At 35.8% G+C, this 21,323-nt stretch overlaps 1 protein-coding gene across 1 annotated transcript; it reads left to right on the forward strand.

Moving 5' to 3' along the window:
* Window positions 1–472: 472 nt before the first annotated feature.
* Window positions 473–21,070, forward strand: LOC104458138 (chromosome unknown open reading frame, human C11orf70). Its single transcript, XM_010085130.1, has 6 exons — window positions 473–556; window positions 2,144–2,216; window positions 7,807–7,973; window positions 10,217–10,389; window positions 16,519–16,585; window positions 20,939–21,070. The coding sequence occupies exons 1-6, from the start codon at window positions 479–481 to the stop codon at window positions 21,068–21,070; spliced, it is 690 nt and encodes a 229-aa protein (XP_010083432.1). The 5' UTR covers window positions 473–478.
* Window positions 21,071–21,323: the final 253 nt, after the last annotated feature.

Here is a 21,323-nt window from a genome sequence, read left to right on the forward strand (position 1 = left end):
TTCTTTTCCTTTTTTCCTTTTTTCTTTTTCTTCTTTTTCTTTTTTCTTTTTCTTCTTTTTCCCTTTTTTTTATTTTTTCTTTTTTATTTTTCTTTTTTATTTTTTCTTTTTTCCCTTTTTATTCTTTCCCTTTTTCCTTTTTCTTTTTCTTTTTTACCTTTAATTGCAAGTCTTGTTATTTTTCAGGCACATAAAATGCTTGCTCTGCAGTGCTGGGCGTTTATCCTTGTCTTCCTGAGTTAGCCAAGATGTATTTCAGCTTCACCAGCATTGCTCTGATGCTGCTCTAGCAGCAGTTGTGTTTCCCCCAGGCCTCCAAGGAAGGGTGGGAAGCGGTCATAAGTCAGAGTGAAAAAAAGAAAAAAGTATAATTATTGGTCAGAACAGGACTATGTAGTGTACCTTGGCAAATTTGCAGAGTGAATAAGTACCTACTATGTCTGCAGAATATTTCATCTCTTTTTTCCATTTCAGGTCCATGCAAGGCAGGATCACGGCACAAGCGTTCAGTTTTGACCAGCAGTTTAAGCCCTATCAGAAGGATGAATTTGTTATGGTAGTTCTAAGTCCTTTGTATTTTAAGTTGAATTTTTCCATGAAATTATAGCTTTTGGAAAACTGCATAACGGCAAACATTGTAGCAGTGTTGACATGCTATTCCCCTGCTCACTGTCTCCTTGAAAGTAGGTGATTTAGGTGTGGTGCTCAGCTCTTACTTTGTGGGTTAACTGTATTGTCCAGTAAAAATATTTTAGTCTGTACTAATGTTACTCTGTTTTAAGAGGGAACAATTTAGTCATTCAAGATTCCCAAGAATGGGAACCTGAACTGAATGCTGATCTTGGCCACCACATTTAATCTTGGGAAGTCCACAGAGGGGGAGACTTCAAACAGTGCACATGCAGTTGGTACCCTTGCTCACAGCTACTACTACTTTGTCGTAGTAAATACACTGTGCAATTAGATATCCATATGCACCATATAGCTGAAAATGCAAGTTTTTAAAATTTACTGAATGCCATTGCTTTATAGTGTAATTTTGGGCTCTCAGCCTTTTGAGACTCAAGTCTCTTGGCTGATTTTGTGTCTTCCACTTTTGTTGTCTGCAAAGTCAAGACTCTTCATCTATTTGCAGACAGAAAAAAAAAATAATCTCTGGTTTTAAAAACAGTGTGGTTTTTACATCTGTTGTTTTAAAAACAGCTCTTTGATTTGTTGTCTATTTTATATTGTTATACTAGATAAAGAATTCAGCCTCTTTGTATTTTAAAGACATTCACACAGAAATATGCCAGTACTTCTCCCACAGACAAACATTTCAAATGATTGAAGTTTTCAAAAAATATGCATTTACTTTCACAATTCTTGTATTTTTTGAATTAAAAATATAAAAATATTGTTATGAAATTATGAACTCTGAGTAGCCGTGAATTAACTGAGAACAAAGGGACCATTACGTTATGCAGCGTGATCTCTCTATCCCAGAGAGGTGGTAAAAGGATTTGGTGATGCAGAGCCTGAAGAATTCATAATTTTCTTAGCAACTTCTTCAGTGATTATTCACTCTGCTTGCATGCATATGCAGAAGTGTGGGTTTTCTTAAGTGGCTTATCTATCATTTAAACTTGTCAGCTACCAACATTACTATGCATATCTCCTTTTTTAATTGATAAATCAAGAAGATTGAATACTTCAAATCTTACTATGGAACATCCCTTCAATAATTTATGGATTTCTTCTGTATCTGTTTAATAATTTTGGTGTGTCTTGACACTTCTACAAGCTTCAAATTTATTTACAAAAGTAAATTTTACAGTCGTACTTAGCGTTTAATTTTTTACTTTAACAGCATTGCATGCAGAGATAGAATTGTTTCATCTCTAAAGCACTTTACTGTAAAATCTTAATACTGCATATATAAATATGTACATGAAAATGCCTTGAATATGTAAAAGACACTGTACACTAAGTTACAAAAACATGTGTTTGGTGGTGTGATATTTAGTATCCAAATGGAAAGATCATTCAGAACCTACTTACTAATTGGGTCCTTATAATTTGCTTTGAAAGTGTCTAAGGCACTATAAATGATGATTTTATGTTTCATGTCATTAACTTGTACTCTCTTATTTGAACATTATAGGCATTTTTTAATGATCAAAATGTGAATTCCAGTTTAAAGTTGCTCTCATCTTCAGGACAATGGACTACATTGGGTAAATTTAGAATAAATTAATCTTAAATAAAAAGTCTTTGTTGTAACTATTTTCCTCTAATTTACCATTTTGTAATAATGACAGTTCATATATGTGTATCTTCACCTTGTTGAAATATCTTAAAGAATTACTTCTTTTACTAAGTAATAAGAAAAAATTCTTACCTAGTTTGTTACTAAAATGTCACATTTTACACTTTTTTTTCCTTGACCCCTGCATAAATCCATAAATCAAGCTACTGGAAGTGTTTTTAAATGGTCTGTGACATCCAGTTGCCCTGATCATGTATCCAGGTATAATCAACTGTGTTAGCTGTAGAATTATAGTACTACCTTATTCAGATAATATTTGGAGAAAGACACTCATATAGATGCAGCCACCCTACTTAGGATGATCTGAGATTATTGCTCTGTTACATATTGAAGTTGAAAGAGCAGAAGATTAGATAGAGCACACCCCTGAGCTTGTGTAAATACGCTATCTGCACAACAAAAGCGATCCTGGAGCAGAAAGAGAGCCATGTGATAGGTTGTTCTAGTTTGTTGCCATATCATTAACTGCTTATAACACTTGATTATGTCTGTAGATGGAGATGAGACACTAAAGGAGAAAGATCAAAAGCAAGTAGCACATGATTTTGTGGGACCACTTTGAAATTGCGTTTTTATTATGTAAATGACACAAAATTTCATGGAAATTGCCCATGATAATGTAATAGGATTTTACGCGTAACGTGAACTCTGATATCAACAAAATTCTTTTTCTTAATGGAAGTCTTTTAGAAGGTGGTAGTTGGAAGTCCTCATTTCTTTAGGTTTGTCTGCAAATACTTTACTGTGTATAAATATTTAATGGCACTTTGGGAATTTTCTAACTTTTCCATTTCAGCTCTCTGGAATTGGCATAGGTTTTCCCCACTATATACAATGACACTAGACACTGCCACCTTTTTGTTGGCAAAATCCATTTTCTAAACACTGTATCTGGCTGTTAAAATAATTGAAATATATAAGATGCAAAAAAATTTTTAAGTCCCCCTTCAGGTACCTCTTTTTTACTCTGGCAAGGAAAAAGAAAATAAATGTATTTCAAACCATGGGTAAACCTTTTCCTGCTTTAGGCAAGAATTTTTTTTAGGCTATCTGTCTAGCCTATGACTTGCCAGTCCCTGTAGTGAAGGTCAGTAGGTTACATACCTCATGTTAAGAGGGGCGGGTCACTTGCCAAGTATCCCAGTTTAACTCCTGATTCTGCTCAATCTTCCCCAGCACAGAAGTAAAGCATTTTGTTCTGAGCGCTGGAAGGGTTCCCCTTCTAAATCCTGAACAGCTGGTGTACCCCATTTGCTCTTAAAATTTCATCTTCCCATTCTTTACCTATTTTTGGTGAGGAATGTTGGCACATTTTTCTATACTTAGTCCTCATGTGCATTTTTTGAAAATATAGTAAGAATTAGCTTTGAGTGGGAGGAGGTGAAAAATCATCTTCTAGTATTTTGTTCTGCAGACATGCTGATATATTAATCCAGATATACCGTTCACTTATCACAGTGGAGTAACTGTTTTAAAAACAAGTTCCTGTTCTTGAAAGAAAATACTGTAAATGGGCTTATTTTGCTTTTTAGAAAATTTGAAGAAAATGACAGGATCTAGGTTGATTCAAATACTGTATTTATTCTCTTGCAAATGAACATGTTAGGATTTTTTTTCAGGAGGGACACACACACTTATTTTGAATGCATAATATAAGTGGGGTTTAGATAGGTTCTTAGAAACTTCCCTTCTGCTCCCCACCATGAGCTTGGGTAGAAAGTATTTATGGACAGAAGGATGTCAGCATTGTATAAAATATCAATATAATAATAATTTATGAAAGTGTTCTAATCCTTTTGTCTTTTTCCAGGCTGTGGTCCCATTTTACATTCTCACTAAGAATTTATTTTTCTTTTTAATTCAGTGTACGTGGTTTCACTTTCGTATTTATCTCTACCTCCTCTCTGTTACTTGTTTATCTCCTTTTCCTAAAATCTTTTTCTAGAAGTTCTTTATTACTTTTTTTTTCTCCTGTGTCTAATCTAATTTTTTCTTCTCTTGACTGCTTTTCATCCTCACCTTAGTATTATCAGACCTTAATATCCTCAGTCCCCATCTGTTAGATCAAAAGGTGGCATAAAACATGGGGTCCCCAAGGAATGCAACATGTACCGCTCTCCCCAGCTCCCCCACATATTGGGATTCCTGGTAGAACTGGTACCTGGTACATCGTCTCAAGGACTCCAGCTTTAACATTACTTGAAATATAACATGTTAGGTAAACAATACACAAGAATATTCTCCAGTCTATTTCATTTGATCAGACAGCTACTTAATTACCAATTCTCACATCACACTATTTTTTGCCTGTTGTAGTAAGGACATTTTTTCCCCTCTTCCTGACTGCATGGCAGAGTACCTGATAGTTCTGCCATGTGCTTTAAGCCCCCCTCTTCATCTGTTACTCTCATATTTCTAAAATAGAAGCAGCAAAAGGAAGAAATTTGATGCATACCAACTTAGGTCTTGAGTCTTGTATTTTTAAATAGCTGCAATGAAAACGAAATAGTAGTTTTTCCTTGGACACATTACTGGCCTTGCACCTGTCAGCAGTCGTGGGGAGGCAGGACTGTGTCTGCTTCAGCTCAATTAACACTTGAAAAGTTATCTTCAAAGGGATAGGGTTACTGTCTTTTTTTTTGTAAATAAAAAGTTAGTATTTGCCTAAGAAACATTCTTGAGCTGCCATATGTACTTGAAGGTCTAACGATTGCTGTCGTTGGAATGGGAGTTTTAAATCTGGAAGGTAACCTTAAGTCAACAATTTTTCAGACTACTGTTACAGGTTATCATTTGCAAAAATTTTTGATGTAATTTGAACCTTCACCTTTTACTTTTGAAATACCATCTTTTTAGTACAGAGCAATGAACTTGCATTATGTATGTTTTATGTAAACTGTTCTGTAAATAGTAAGTTGCAAGAGGTTTCCCTGAGGCAAAACTCTTTCTTGAACTTTGGAGGAGCTCTAAATATACCTAATCCGGGGTTTATCTGCCCCATACTAGGTGTGCAATGTGTTCATTTAGAAGTATATTGGCAGCGCTTTATAGATATTCCAGAGCTAGCTGTTGTAAGAAGCTTAATCTGCTTCAGTACTTCTCAGCTCTTTGTTTTCCACTTGCAGAGTTGTCAAGGCATTTCTTCTTCCTATAACACTTTTACAGTGTTATTAAAACTGGTCACTCTTTTCCAGGAAATTCTGAATCTCCAGTTTCATATCTCACCTCTCAAATGGAGAATAAGATCTTCCAGTACATTTAAACTTTTCCATTTATAGTTTGGTTTTCTGAAACACTGAATATATTACAAAGCTCTTGATTTTTTTTTCCTGATGAAAGTTTTCATAAAATCTTGTTTCAGAGCAGAGAGTGTCTCCTTTCCTCCCCCTCCCCCAATAAAATCCTAACAATTTGAAGGCCTATAACTATCTCAATTTCTTGTACTTGGGGCTCAATAACCAGGAAAATGTAAGATGTCTCTTTTTTCTCAAGTCATTTAACATATGATTTTTATTAGTCTTGACTCAGTTTTTGATTCATAGGTCTTTACAAAATCATTTCTGTGTTAGAGGATGATTTAGCTGTTATTAAATCTCTTATAAAATAAAAATTCTGTCCCTTGGAAAGGAAGCTGGAGAATTAGAAGTTAGAGGAGTCAGGAGGTGAGTGGGTGGGAGGAAGCATGAATAAAAAAAAAATGTTTGTTTTTTCTGAGGTTGTGAGGCTACAAGTCATGTTTTGTCTGACTTGCGATTTTGTTCACATAATTTGATTATTTTTTGATAGTCACTATGTGGACAGGTAGGAGACTGTCCTAAACCTTTTTTCTTTAGTAAAAGGTACCCTTTTTCATAACCATATCTGTAGATGTGACCAAGCAATTAAATGTGAAGCTTTTCTCTATAGCCAATTTTCTTTACATCACATTGACCCAATAAGATAATTATAAAATTTCATGCTAGTATTTTTAGCTTAAGTAGACATACTTTCAAGCCATCAGTTGTAACTTCTCTTTCATTTTTTTCTTAGTGCTGACCAGGTAGGTGGTACAGTTTACCTGGGTTTAGGTACCCTATGAATAAATGGTCTCCAAGTGATAGTATATGGGAGAAATCCCAAAGACTTTCTGGAAGTGTGTGGGCAGAAAAAATTTAGGTTATGCTACACTTACAAAGATTAGGGTCGGAATGAAATGATACGTGCTCTCGGAAGCATCACAGTTCATACATCCCTTTCTGGCATGTTTCTGTTCCTGAAATACTGTCATCTAGAGTGAAATCTGGACATTTCCTAAATACTAGTCTTTAGTGATCCTTTAGGTCAGTTTGTCAGGACACCTCTTAATTTTATCTCTAATTGTATTGGTCAAAAGCCTTTTGATATTGTGATGTTGATGACCAGTCTCCCATCAAGGGACCCTACAGAGGAGAGAAGATAAAAGTCATGGAAAGCTGGAAAGCTGTGGATATTATCTCTGCTGAGACACATTGCCCTTGTGTTGTATGCTCACTCGTGCTCATGCTCACTCGTGCCCTCCTCCCTTCTGTTCAGAAGCACTTTTAAGGGTGTTCGAGGGGACTTGGAGATGAGTAGAGAATATGTTCTAACATTTGGTCTGAACACTTGGGACTACAGAGAGCAGATGGAACTGGACTGAGTCCAAAGCTTCTTAAACACAGAGTCTAATGCTATTTGAGATGCCATAAGTCATCCAACACCATGCATACAGATTTGTAGATGTAACGCTGTATATCGAGAAGATATGTGCCCTTATGGACTGATACCTCATTAAAGAAAATACCATAGGGCATCTCATATGGCACTAGATGTCTATGGGCAACAGGATCAAGCCTTGGATGATTTTCAAACAGAAAAATTATAGAAAAATGAACTGTGCACTTAATGTTTAAAAAGATAATACTCCTGATTCACACAGGAATTGTTGGTAGTACCTTTTTCATCTTCTGAAATAGCTGGTTAGTAAAGCTTGCAGTAGCTACAAAATAACTTTTCAAAAAGTTCAGATATAATACTTAACAAACCAAACACTTATTTGTACTTCATCATGCCAAATTTGGTGTTTGTCTTCAGATTGTTTAAGGCTTAAACTGTGAAATATGACTCTCTAAAGGTGTGGTCTAATAATGATGCTGAGTTCACATGGTGTTTCGTCTATTCCTTGTTTCGGTTGATAGCATTGCCAACAGGGGGAGCTGACACATGAGCATTAATGATGAATTCAGATGAATTTAATGTTTTCTTTACGCTTGTTTCTTTCTTCTGCTTTCTTTGGGTTTTTTTTGAGGGACTGTGCGACTGAGTCGTACTTATATGACCTGTATTTTTTTAAAGAGTATGCCACACACAACCATTTAGAAAAGCTGATTATTTCCACTCTGTATTGAATTATGAATTACTGTGAAACTATCAGTACATGGAAATTTTCCTATTCTATTTATTGCAAGAGACTTGGAGTGAAGCCTTCCTGTGTATTCTAGGTTCCAAAGTGACAAAAATTGAAGCTACAGTGGTGCCCTGTACACAGATTTCCATGTCATTTTTTGATCGGCTGTACTCTGAAGGAGTTGTTAGAGAAACTGGAGATATCGTGAAATGTTATGATGAATATTACAATGATATTCTCATCTCTGATGAATTAAGGAAGGTCAGTATAGCAATGAATAATTTCTTATAATTTTTCATCCTCTGTTAGGTACCGTAAGGACATATTTTTCAGGATTTTTTTCTAGCAATACATACTTTCCATGGTAAAAATGGGCATCGATAGCCATGTGGCACAAATGACTGAGGCATTGCAGTGCCTGACTGTCAGAAAGTAAAGGCTGTTTTCCAGGTGGACCCTCTTTCCTTTTTAGGTGGGAGAAAAAGGTAAAACATTCTTCTACCCATTCTTGTCTCAAGTAGTGAGTGCTTGGGTAGGAAGCGATGCAGCTACTCATTTGCCCAGGAGGGAAAAACAAGAGGTGCCAGTGGAAAGGTCCTATGATACCCAGAGCTGTGTGTTCACCCAGCCTCCAAGGTAGCTGATGAAATCAAATGTACTCCATAGCTACATCCTGAAGAATTCCTGCCCAGGAACACTGACCATATCATATGTGACGACATTTAAGGAAAGGCATTTTCATATATTTTTACTGAAACAAAGGGGAGGAAACTATGAAAAGGGAAATTATTTTTCAGTGTAACACTGGAAAAAGACTAAGTATAACTCCTGAACAGGACTGCAAGGTAAAAACTGTTTGTTATACGCCAGTGGAGGTGTTAAAGAGCAAATTGCTCTGAAAAAGAGTCTTAACAGTGGCATCTTCTTAATCAACGTATATCTTCACTGTAAGTGTTTCTTTTGACTTTATAAGTTAAAACTTTTTTTTTTTTTTACTCATGTTTGTTTAGCATTAGCAAAGCATAGTGTGGGAGAACTGGATCTTGCTCTTCCTTGTATATATAATCATCATAAGTACTTAATAATTATAGAGTTGCACTCATTTGCACTTGGCAAATCCTTTGAAGGCAATGTATTTGAACCAGTGACACTGGTTACAGGATGTGGCCTGAAATACTGGTCTGTCTTGTAAAGTTCTGGGAAAAGGAGAGAACTCAAGCTCATGTTTGAATTTCAGATGTGGTTTGTAGCCTAGCAGCTTAAAATGCTATGTATTTATTTATAAATTGGGTATGTATGAAATGTTTTCTGAAAATGAAGTATATTGGATGTAGGAAAGTTAAGAGGCCACATTTAAAATAAGAAATCACTGGAGGTTCAGTCTCCATTTTCCATCCCTTGGAAGGGATGTGTGTGTCTGCATTTGCAAGCTGAAAGATTCACATTGGTTTGAAATTAATGTGATTCCTACTTGTAAGACCTAAGATGGTAGAAAGAATTAAGAGTCAAAATCTTCCAGGAACGATGTTAAAGCTTCAGGTTGAATGAGTCAGAGCACTAGCACTGTAGTCTGTAGGGGGCAGCAAACTGTCTGTCCTGGTGCCAGAGGGTGGCCCTCATCTGCAAAACTCCGTGTCTCCTTCCTACCTGCCCTGTCTTCTCTTGCTTAAGCCAAGGAGACTGGGATATGTATGAGGTAGCCATCAACAGCAGTTGCTGCCCTGACTCCTTCTTCCTCCGGTTGTGTAGTGATGTTATGAAAAGGGCCAGAGAGCAGTAAGCTCGTGTTTAGCTTTGACCAGTTTGCCTGGGTTGACATCTGCAGTTGGCTGATGTGACTCAAATGTCTCGTGGCCATACTGAGTTACAACTCCTGTCCACCAGTGCGCGGTGTTGGGACTAATCTAGCAAGTCAAGTCCTTTGTGTTCACATAATATTGCAGTAAAAGGCAGGTGAGACGTGTGGAGGCAGCTGGATAGCATATCTGGTTTATCCAGGCTACAGATAAAGGCTCACTGGAGTCTGCAGGAAAGAATTATGTGAGTTTGAGTGATGTCTTCTGGGAGATCCTTGGGATTCCTTTACAAATGGGAGATAACTGTGTAAACTTAGAGTAAAAAAGCAAATGTAGGCAAAGTTACCAAAGACAAACTAAATGTGAGTGATCAACATACCAACTATAGCTAGATTATTTTTAGATTATTGGTTGTTTCATTAGTATTAACCAGTTAATAACAAGACTCTTGAAAAAATCTTCCCTTATATCTTGTGGGCATAAATCTGACAGTGATTCTGATTTATATTGTAGCTATAAATTTTGAACATAGTTGCATCATTGGATTAAAGATTTAGAGAGAATTTATTTCCACCCCTGGTTCATACACTTTATATGGACATAAACTCTGTGTGACATACAGCAAAGTAGTTGCTCTGTTTATAAACTTAATCTTAAATATGAAATTTTCATCTATTTGACTTCTTTGTTATTTTCTTGTTCCACAAGGTCTTGCTTCTGGAAGATTCAGACCATTATGACTTATTCAGTCAATTGGATCGCAAGGAATTTCTCTTCTGTCTTTTTAAGCATCTTTGCATTGGAGGAACTCTTTGCCAGTTTGAAGATGTAGTTGGCCCATACTTAGAAACTACCAAAGCTTTATATAAAGACTTGGTGAGGTGAGTGTTTTCTGTTTAATACAATTGTATATATGTGTGTTTTGCATAGATGCTTTGTGTTGATTTGTGTAAATTTAGTGCGCATTACTGCTTCAAAAATGGGGCTGTTATTTTATCAATCTGCAAGCTTATTTGTCTTCAACTATCAAAATATCATGTAACAATGGTAGTAGTCCAATGGCAGAATATATTTTTATGTTACATATGTGGACATTGATGTTTTATAATTCACTCCCATTTTAAAGATTTTTGTTTCTGTAATCATTTACTGAAAATATGGCATGGCACCGGAACCAGATTGTGTTCCCACTGTCATTGATAAAATATCAATGATTAAGTCTTGGATGTATAGTCTTGGACTACTTTCAAGCTGCTTTTGGCTTAGGACTTAGAAATTGAAATATCTTAGTTGAAATTTTTAGTTCTGTATACATTGTATTCCAGCTGATTATTATTTATTTAAATACAGTTGGATTTTGTCATTGTTAATTCCAAAAACACATTTCTCACAGAGTAAAGGTAAGGGTGACAGAATCTGGCTGTTGACATGATGCAGTGGACTAACACACATTTTTTTGCTAGGTCTGGTATATGGAATTGTTTGTAATTTTCTATTATTTTTTTTCTTGAAATTAGAAGCGATGGATTAGAGGTTCACATTCAGAAAAAAAGGCTTTTTTTGGCCCTGTTTTGATATATCCATATGCTGACTTCTCTGATTGACACAATTTCTTATTTCCTGGTTAGTGGGAAATGGAATGTAGTTATTGGTTATGCAAAGACTCATTCCTAGCTAAGCTAATGGGAATGTGAAGATCGCCAATTATATTACTAAAATTTTATAATTTGCCACTCATAATAAGTATTTATGAGATAGTATAAAGAACAATATTAACCTCAACAGTGTAAAACAATTGCCAACCTCTGAAATGAGAGATAGTACATGAACTCTGATAATGTGGATACTAAGTAATGCACTACAATTGTATGCTACAAAGGCTTCAAATTGCTTAAAGTAGGAATTTATATTTTTCTTCCTTCTCAGTTTGATTTGGAATGATGGGATGACCAGTTGTTATTTCATCTCCTATTTTAAGATTATACACAAGCATATTAGGAAAAAAAAGTGTAAGATGTATTTGTCATTAAGTCTGTTCTTAAAATGTCTTTGGATAAACTTAAGAGTAAAATTTATATGTCTGAACAAAGGTTCAATTAAAGGGTTATACCCAGTGATTCTTAATCACCTGAATATTTCTTTACTTCTGTAGCACTTGTGTATAGATTGCTGTATCCAAACAAAATATTTACAACAAACTATTTGGATGGTTTTTGAAATTTTTTTGTATTACTTAATCAAAGAAGCTTACAAATCTGTAATAACTTCTAAGCAGCTTTCAGATCTCCTAATGGTCAGTACTTTTCAGGGTGCAAGTAGATTTAGTCATGTGCCGTTTCCCAGGGTCATCTAAAATCAGTGATTCAAGTAGCAGTAGAACAGTTGATATGGAGAAACAACTGAAACAGATAAATTGAGCATTATCAATATTCCAAGATATTTTAGAAATAATGAACTTAGATTTTTGCATGTATTAATTTGAATGTTGTGATTAGTCACCAGAGATTTCTTGTTAGTATTAGTTTTGATATTTTCGTATCATACATAGACGGAAATCAAGTGGGTTCTTCAGAAATACAGAATATTGGTGCTTCAGCTCTACACACCCTTTTATTTTAAATTGTTCACTCTGCACTTGAAACAAGCTGTTTGTTACTCTAATCCTTGGCCTTAGCTGACTTTGTGTTGACTACAGCTGTTCCTCTTGTGTTGCTGAATTGATCTAGGACAAAGCGCAAATCCAATCAATTCCTTCACTTTATTGCTTCCCTTTGCTGTTGAGTTGTTTTCTCCTAAACAAGTTCAAGTTCTGTTCTAAGCCACTACTTTATCTTCCTATCTCCTTAAGCCTTTTTCCCTTCTTTTTCCTTTTCCTGCTGTGAAATTCGATAAGGAAGTCAAGTAGTTCTTGTTACCTAAAAAAAGAAGCATCTGCCAAAATCTTCCCCGTGATTTCATCCTGCTTTCAAGGTTTGCTTTTTCTGTACCCTCAATCTGTTCCCTATTGGCCCTTCATATATTCCTGTCATTTTTCTCATGTGCTTCTTCTGTCCTTTTTACAATATCAGGAGAAAACCTTTCAAGATCCATTCCTCTGTTTTAAGGTGTTGGGAGGGGTGTGTGTGTGTCAGTCAGCAGCTTGCTTTCTATCCTCCAAAGTTTTGAAGTGCATCTACTCAACTCATGTGACAAAACTGATCTTCAATATTTATCTAGCACGTGTCTCTCCATTCCTGTGCCTACAGATGTTGGCTGGTTTCTCCCTGACAGTGGAGCCGGTGTTAATAGTGAGTAGTAGTTGAAAAAGAAACTCACAATTTAACTAAATCTTTTATCTTGCTCCTTTGATATTGAGTTCTCTGTCAGTCCCATGAGAAACTGACATTTCAGACTTCCTTTCCTGCTTCACAATCACGGTTGTCTCCTGCTTTGTCTTGTTTCCTGCTGCCCCCAGTTTATCCAAAATGATGTTGTTGTTTTGTAACTAACATCTTAAGAGAGAAAAAGCCATTGAAAGCTCTGAAGAGGGACACTTGACTTCATTTGTAATTTCTAGTCCATGCTGTGCATTGTATTACTTTATTTTTGCACAAATTACACCCGAAAATAAAGCAATGAGAATTACTTTCTTATGGCCTCTTATTTTCAGGAAACAATTGCTAATGAGAGTAGGGGACTCTTAAATTCTGCTTAGCGAACAGTTCACCTTCTAATTCCTGTTGAAAAGCAAATATCCTTTGAATTCTTCTTTTCTAGAGTGCTATCCCCCAACAGCTATCCTTTAAATTCTTCTTTTCTAGAGTGCTATCCCCCATCTGGTTTCTTTTCATCTTGGACTGGATACTTTCTACTCTTTGTAAAGGGATATTAAAAACTTTTTGTAGTATTAAAAAATTCTGTAAACTGTACTCTTCTTAAGCTTTAATTTTTATGTCTTGAGAGCTCAGAAGCCTTGGTGAAAAACAAATGGATAGTACAACAATTATTAGCTGCTAGCTGATGAGCATTGAAAAATTAGCCCCCCCCATATGAACTTAGTCTAATCACGATATGCTTATAGACGTATAAACCACCACTGTTTGGTCTTGTAATAGTTTTTCTTATTGAAAAGAGCCTTGGCATGAATCATTCCACAAACGTGTCTTTAGTGCCGGGAGCGGCAGACCTGTTAGGAACTTTTCCCCACTTCTCTTTCTTACAGCCTTCCTTCTAGCCTTTCCTAAGTTCTAACTCCAAGGCACTAGTGTTCAAAATAGTGTCAAAAGGTTTGAGATTTCATTTTATTAAAGCATTTCCATGTATGTTCCTTTATTATGAGAGAACACAATAATCTTTTTAAATTAACTACTCTAGGTATTTTACAAGTACAGCTAGGGACTTCCAAATACAGCTATTAAATGGCAAACATTTTCTCCTTTGTAAAAAGAGTAATAATTGCTTCCTAATGAATTAATGCACAACTTCTTGTCTGTTACTAATCCAGCAGTAATTAATCTGTGACCAGTTGAATCCATCCAAAATTTTAGCGTTAAGTGTAATAAATAATTTCAAAACCCTTGTTGTAGTATTTTCAGTTTAGTTAATGGATACGTTTACATGACAGAAACTTGTTAATTAAAATATAATATATGAGTCTTTGTTGATAGATCTTGTCTTCTGTACTCAGCCACTGAGTTTTCTGGCAGTGTCTCTCCATGGTGACAACTGCTGTAGTATCCTGTAGTCATTGTGCTCTTCTCCTTCCTTCTGTGCCATCTCCATGCCCTTTCCTCCATAATACATGAATTTATGTGAAAGCATTGAGTTGTTCTTTTAATGTTTGGCAAGCCTAATAAAATATTGCTAGTAAGGTTAGGATATAAATACAACCCAAAGTGAATTGAGAGATGATGAGGAAGTTTGCTCTTCATAAAAAGAGAACAGATGCACATTAAAACGATGAAGGAACGACCATATTCCATGAATGGTTCAGAAGTTAACAATTTGAAAGAACAAAGGGGGGTATTAAGACTATTACTTTTAAGGAAATACTATCGTCTTCAAGAAGACAATGTAGTTTTTTCTAAAACCTTTTAGGGAAAAGAAAAAAGAAATAGAGCAAATGAGCTTGTCAAAGGCAACCTCCTGGTTTCTTTCAAGTCAGCAAGGGAAAAATCTCATCTGATTTTGGCAGATGTATTATTTTGCCTTAAAAATTAACCAAAGTACTAGAAATAAACACTCAGTCTGAAAAATTACTTACAGGAAGCTAACCACAAGGGGAAAATTTCTCAAGGCAGTGGAATAAATAGGAAGACTTATTCTCTGTCACCCCTTACTTTGGTACCCTGGATATATATAACATAAAACTTAAAAAAACAGAAATTGAAAGCATTGTTTTCAGATACAAGAATGTGTGAAGCCAGAGTAACTTAAATACAACTGTAGCTTTTTGGGGTGGTGATATATGGGAGAAAGTGCTAACCCCACTAACCCTCTATACCTTTTTCTGAAAGTTGTCACTCTTTCAGCAGAGATGGTTAAACAGTTTCTGAACTGCTGCAGTTTACAGCCCGGTACATTAGCATAAACTGACATCCATGTTAGTTTATCTTAATATGCTGGTCTGTAAACTGCAGTGGTTCAGAAGCTGAGTCATGAACCAGTTGAGCTGTCTCTGCTGGGAAGGCAGTAATCTCCAGAGGGGTGGTAAGGCGGACGACTGGGGCCAGTACCAGTTTCAGCAACGCTGTCTTAATCCACTGTTGAGTATATCAACATGTCAGTTGCAAGAAAAAAGTCCTGAGAAAGACTCCTGACTGACTCACCACAGGAAAGAACAACTTCACAGTATAGGCTTAAAAGCATACATGACGTGTCATTACTCTGCAGATGAAATCAATTAATCAAAGAGTCAATTTCTTTTATTAGTGGGAGAGACTGAATCAACAAAGATGATGTTGGCTGATTTGAGGTTGGTTTGTTTGTTCTTATAAAAAGAAGCTTTTTGAGCAGTAGTAATAGGGGACTGCTGTCACAGACAGTGTGGAGCTGGGGCGGGGTACAACCCGGCTGTGTTTAACACATATCCTCCAGCAACTTGGCTATATTGGGATCTTTCCCGGGAACTGAACCTGTTTGTGACAAGGCAGGTTTTGAGATATGCATTTCTTGGAAGTGCGTAAGTATGGAATTTATAAGGTTCAACTGCTCCACAGTGAATTTATGTAAATAGGAACCTGTGAAATTAGATAAATTAATAGAAATTACATGATCTAATTTATGAAGAAATGTAAGCATCACTTAAAACAGACCTGAGGAAAAACTACACATTTAAAAATACTTAAATTTAAAATATGTTGAGATGCCAGGATGCTTTGCAATAATATCTTAGTGGTATTAGTAATTGTGATGGAAGAAATGGCAGTCTTCACAACAAAAGCTGTCTTGAAATATAAAAATTCAGAACTAATACCACCATAAGTTGCATTGCTGTCAATATATACAACATTCCAAATGAGGAAAAATGACCCTAAACTATAATTATATATTAATTAAAAATGAGCTAAAGTTCTGCATTTCTTCACCAGTGCTGCTACTTCTTGTAGTCTCTATTAAAATGCAGTTCACTTCGCAGTTTTTTTCTCAAAGAATCTGTGAAAAGTTTTTTACAAAATGTTTAGCTGAATAACTTTTCATAGCTATCAAAATGCAAACTTTATATTGGAATAATCTAGGCCTGGGTAATATTGCTGTGATTTTGTAGCTGAAAACAGTGAAACCAACTCAGATGACTAGATATGTTCAATAGTTTTCAGTAAAATGTCAAAATATCCACGTTCTCTAACAATGGTCAACATACCTTGTCATGGTCAATATGACATGAGTTGAATTTTAACTATTAATTTGAACTTGATCAAATTTGACTCAGAACACAGTGCATGTGTTAAAAATGTATTTATTAAATGAAAGATTCCAATAATCAGTGCTTACTGTATGTATTAAGTATGTATTATTCCCCTGTATTTCAGTGTTCAAAAGAATCCTGAAACAAAAGAAATATGCATTATTTCTACAGTCTTCAGAGTGTCTGCATATGTAAGTATTAATAATTTTTTGGTACAAGATTTTTCTGGAAGTAACATGCATAACACGAAGATAATGAATTGACATTTACACAAAGAAAGCATAATATTCCATTTAAAGGGTTATTTCTCCATAGCTGTCATTTTTTATTTGTGAACTCAATCTTCCTTTCTCATCCTCTTACTAACTCTTCTTCAATAACCACTAAAGTGGTTAACTAAAGTTTTATTTGGTAGCTCACTAAAAATAGGTTTACTGGATTACACTGGAAGTCACAATGGTCATCTAGAAACTGCTCTATGAAAAAAAAACATATCTTTAGGTCTGAGTAATTTTGTAGATCTACTTGAGATAACAGTAAGGATTAAGAATCCACTCTTGACTTTGTGTAGTTCTGTTTTTAGAAATATTACTGGAGCTTTCTGAATAGCTTGTATTGCATCTGTTTCTGTAAAGACTGCAAGGAAGTTTAGTATACATAAAGGCTGGGGTGGTGAGATGACTGCTCACCTCTTTTCCCCTCCGTTGTCAAGTCTCATTTCTATCTGTTTCTCTTGCAAAATCATACATTTACCATCAAGATAAGTTTGAGAACTGACTGCATGTTTACTAGATTCAGCACATCTGTCATTTAATTGTTGCAGTAGGATGAACTACTCCAAATTCTTCTTGAGTAACCACAATATGTCATAATGAAATGTCAGATAGTGCACACACTTTCAGAAGAACTAGCTGATGTCATTTTGGACCGCAGAAACTCCCTGTAAATTGCCAATAGCCCACTTGTTCATCTGTGGGTCATCATCTTTGAAGTACTATGTGTGATTCATAACAGGCTTTTGAAAAGTTTTTGAAAATAAGCACTTCATGGATGTATCAAAATTTACCTTTCTACTAGGCTGTAGACTTTAATAAAAACAAAATAAAAAAAGGAAAACCCTGATAATTTGATGTTCTTCTGTTACTGCTGTTTCCTCCCTGTCTCTGAATCAAAGGTAGTGATGTGAACTTTGCAGATTTCTATGTTTAGGTAGATGCATGATATTTAAGAGTTCTCCTAACTGTCTTTGCCATACATTAAATATCATCAGTATTAAAAAAAAAAAACCAAAACAAAAAACAAACAAACAAACAAACAAAAAACTCAAAAGACTGGTAAATTTTTGAAAACAAAAAAGTGGATGGTCAAAAGAAAATCCAGTGTAAATACAGAGCAGGCTATCCTCCCTGTAGCCTTGGGGGAAAACTGGGCTTTGCTTCACATTCTGAAAATTCATGAGGTGAAGGAGAATTCTGAAATTCTTGTTTGCATTGAAGAACATCCTGAAGAGTTTTCTCTCAGAATAGAGAAAGGCTTAAACAGGTATGTCTAGATTGTTTGATGGCTCTGTGGATCAAAACTCTTTACTCTACTTGGAAGTGACAGGAAGGGCACCTACTGGAGCACAAACACCTTGTGCTTGTGCCGACAAGTTTCTCTCAAGGAGATAACTACATTTCTGCAGTAGATTTAGTTTCTGAGTTCGTTTGGTGAATAATTGTAGAGTGTGTTATCAAAAAACTTAACATTGAGCTGACAGTTTTTAAGCCATGTCTTCTTGCTTTGTATCTGAAAGAAATGGACATACCCTCTTAGCCCAGTTGTGGTAAAAGTGGTAAAAGTGACTTGAGGAGCAGCTGAGAAGCTAGAAGAGCACACACTTTTGCAAGCAGGATTCATAAATGGACAAATAAATATACTTATATATTTGCACAAGTACAAATGGAATCAGGAATTACGAACTTTATGGAACACCATTCTGACACCATCCCTTCCTTTTTATTTGTTTTTTGAGCTGTGGCTAAGGAGCCCTTGTTTTGGAAACAATATCTAAAGAAGCACACTGTTATTATTGCAAGGTACTAAGGTGTAGTTATAAATGCCTATACATCTGTTTAGCATCAAAACTCAATAGACCTGGGCATCACAAGAGAAATAATTTTAAATCTTGTGACAAACTACTTTGTTGAACTCCAGATAACCTTGACAGTTTTGGGGCTTGCATATAAGGAAACATTGTTACAACTGAAGTATTTGGATGGTAACTGATGCTTTAGAACTTTCTTTACCTGAACCTGAACTTTGGCGGTGTTAGAAATCAGTGTAATGCATAGTTTATTCCAAAAGTATTTAAAAAAACCTGTTGATTAAATGAAGCAGTTTTGAGAGCTGTTCAGCAGTATCTTTATTTCTGTATTATGCTATGCATTATGCTATACGTATGTACTCTTAAATAATCAGCTGATTATCTGTGTTCCTACAAAGATAAAATAAAACGATCCTACTCTAACATCATTAAATCCATCATTAGACCCCCTGCATGTCGCAACCAAAATCCACACTGCAGATGGAATTGGTATGATTCTTACTTCGTGTACATGCCCCCTATTGCTTTAAAAACTGGAGTAAGTCTGTGTAAATTCCAGAGCCTTTTTGCTCAAGTATTTTAGGGGATTTATGAACTCTTTTGCTAATTAAAATAAATTTAAGAACCCTTTTCATTTAATTAGATTACATTTATTATTTTCCTGATATCAGGTTTGGTATATTCTGGAGTTTCCTGAAATGCCTCATCACCAGAACTTAACTCAGTTTTGTTCTTCAGTTGTTGAACTAATTCTTAGTGTACTAACACTGCATTTAAACAGTCAGAACCTCACCTGGCATCTGCCAATTCCATAAGGACTGCAGAGTGGGATCTTCAGTAGGAATGGGAAAAAGTTTAGCAATCACATCTCAATATTGGTCTTCTCTTGCTTTATTTTGGTTTCATGCATGAGCTTAGGCTATTTTTGTATCAAATTCCAAAGGCATTGTGATGCTGAGTACTGTAAAATCCTAAAGCTTGCTCTTCTTACTACAATAGAGAATCCAGTGTTTGATACACATGTATCCCTATACCTGAAGAGAGCTAGGCGTCTTAAAATTGTAGCTGCAGAGCTCATATGCTGTGCTGCTTAAAAACGGAATGCTACTTTTAGTTTGTGGCATTTGACTACCATTGGAAAATGCTGTGAATAAACATTATAAAATCTCCACCAGTCTTAAACAATGCTTTTATGGTGGTGCTTATCTTAATTTAAGATTTATGGTCTGGAATAATCCCCCAAAGGAAAACACCAGACTATAGTGTAGGGGATTCATCCTCTTTGAAATAACAGGAGAGAAAATGGGGTGCCAGTAACAGCTACTGGATAAAATTGACAAATGTTCCTTGGAGCAGGAATTGGAACCCAGACCTTTTCCTTCTAAGCTGACTGCTTTAACCACTGAGAGAGGTTACAGTTTACATGTTTCCTTGGTTCGAAAAATGAATGTGAGAGATGTGCCTCTAATCTGGAATAGCTGAAAATTTTCCTGGAGAATATGGACAATATATGCAATGTAGCAATTTCCCTCAGGCAAAAAAGTGAAACAGAACCTACATCTCTTCAACTGTTGTATAAAGGTGCTGGGGAGCAGGAAGAAATTATTACCTGTTTTAAAATAAAGGAGGTGTCAGCTACATAGTTGTTGATCTTTTAGATGTTCAATAACCAGACTGAATGAATTAAAAACAAAAATAATATCGACCCTTCAAAAATCCCCCCATCTAGTTTCTGGATCCCTACTGAATTTGAAGTGTGTGTCATGCTGTGCTGCCTTGTCAACACTGAAACTTTTATTGGCATGTGCAGACGCAGGATGTTAAGGTGAAGAGCCCAGTTCTTGTGTTGATTGTCAGCTGAAAGTGTTTTTTTCAGAATGAGGATTTTGGAGCTGGGTGCCTAGATTCCCTTCAAACCCTACCAGAGGATTGGCACAAAAACCATTTTCAATAGCAGTTCAAAGTTGTTAATAAGCGCTGTAATGAGTGAGGGTTTTCCTTAAATGCAAATCTTTGAAACTGAACGGATGCATTAGCAAATGTTAAGTGAAAAGGAATTACTGATAAAACAACTTTATGTATTGAGTCCCTGATTTATTTTTTTTTTGTTTCAAAGGAAACATGATTGGACTGTCATATGTTTAATCATCTGTATTTTAGGCTCTAAATGTGTAAACACGTGCTTACATGTTTAATTTTACATTTTATATTAATATTACATTTACCTTAAGGTTATTGGAACTCTTCAGACAGAACTACTGTGCATTTTGTACTGTCAGGATCCTTATGGAGACATAAAACTGCTGAAATAAACGATGCTGTATTTTATTTTGCCATGAAATAAACTGTTACAATGGGAACAAAATGATACATTTCATTCAGATTTCATGAATTCTCTCATGGGTATCCATGTTGTTGCTAATACTGTTATCTTTTTTTTTTTTTTACTTCCTCTCAGGATGATAACGGCCTGTGTTACCCTTCAAGCAAGAGCCACGAACAGACTTTTGCGTACTTGATTGTGGATCCCTGCAAGCGACACGTGCACACCCTGTATCACTGTTTTGGTGAAAGCTTCTTTAGCAACTAGCTATAAACCTGGCAGTTCTCCCGGTTTGTAGCGGAGGTGGCCTCCTCTCTGCACCAATTCAGGTAGAAGTTGTCTAGTTTTCTCAGGAGGAAGGACGTGCCCCTGGATTACACGCTCTGAGCGGCTGCACGTTCCCGTCGGTGTTACTATGCGGTCAGCGACAGAGGTTTTGTGTAAATTTTCTGTAGTTAAAAGCCATAATCCTTGAAGCTGTTTTCCTAGCAGTGTTGCCCCCCCCTTCCCTCACCCGTTT

The sequence above is a fragment of the Pterocles gutturalis genome, unplaced genomic scaffold (genome assembly GCF_000699245.1).
Source record: "Pterocles gutturalis isolate BGI_N339 unplaced genomic scaffold, ASM69924v1 scaffold36020, whole genome shotgun sequence".
In the NCBI taxonomy this organism is placed as follows: Eukaryota; Metazoa; Chordata; class Aves; order Pterocliformes; family Pteroclidae; genus Pterocles; species Pterocles gutturalis.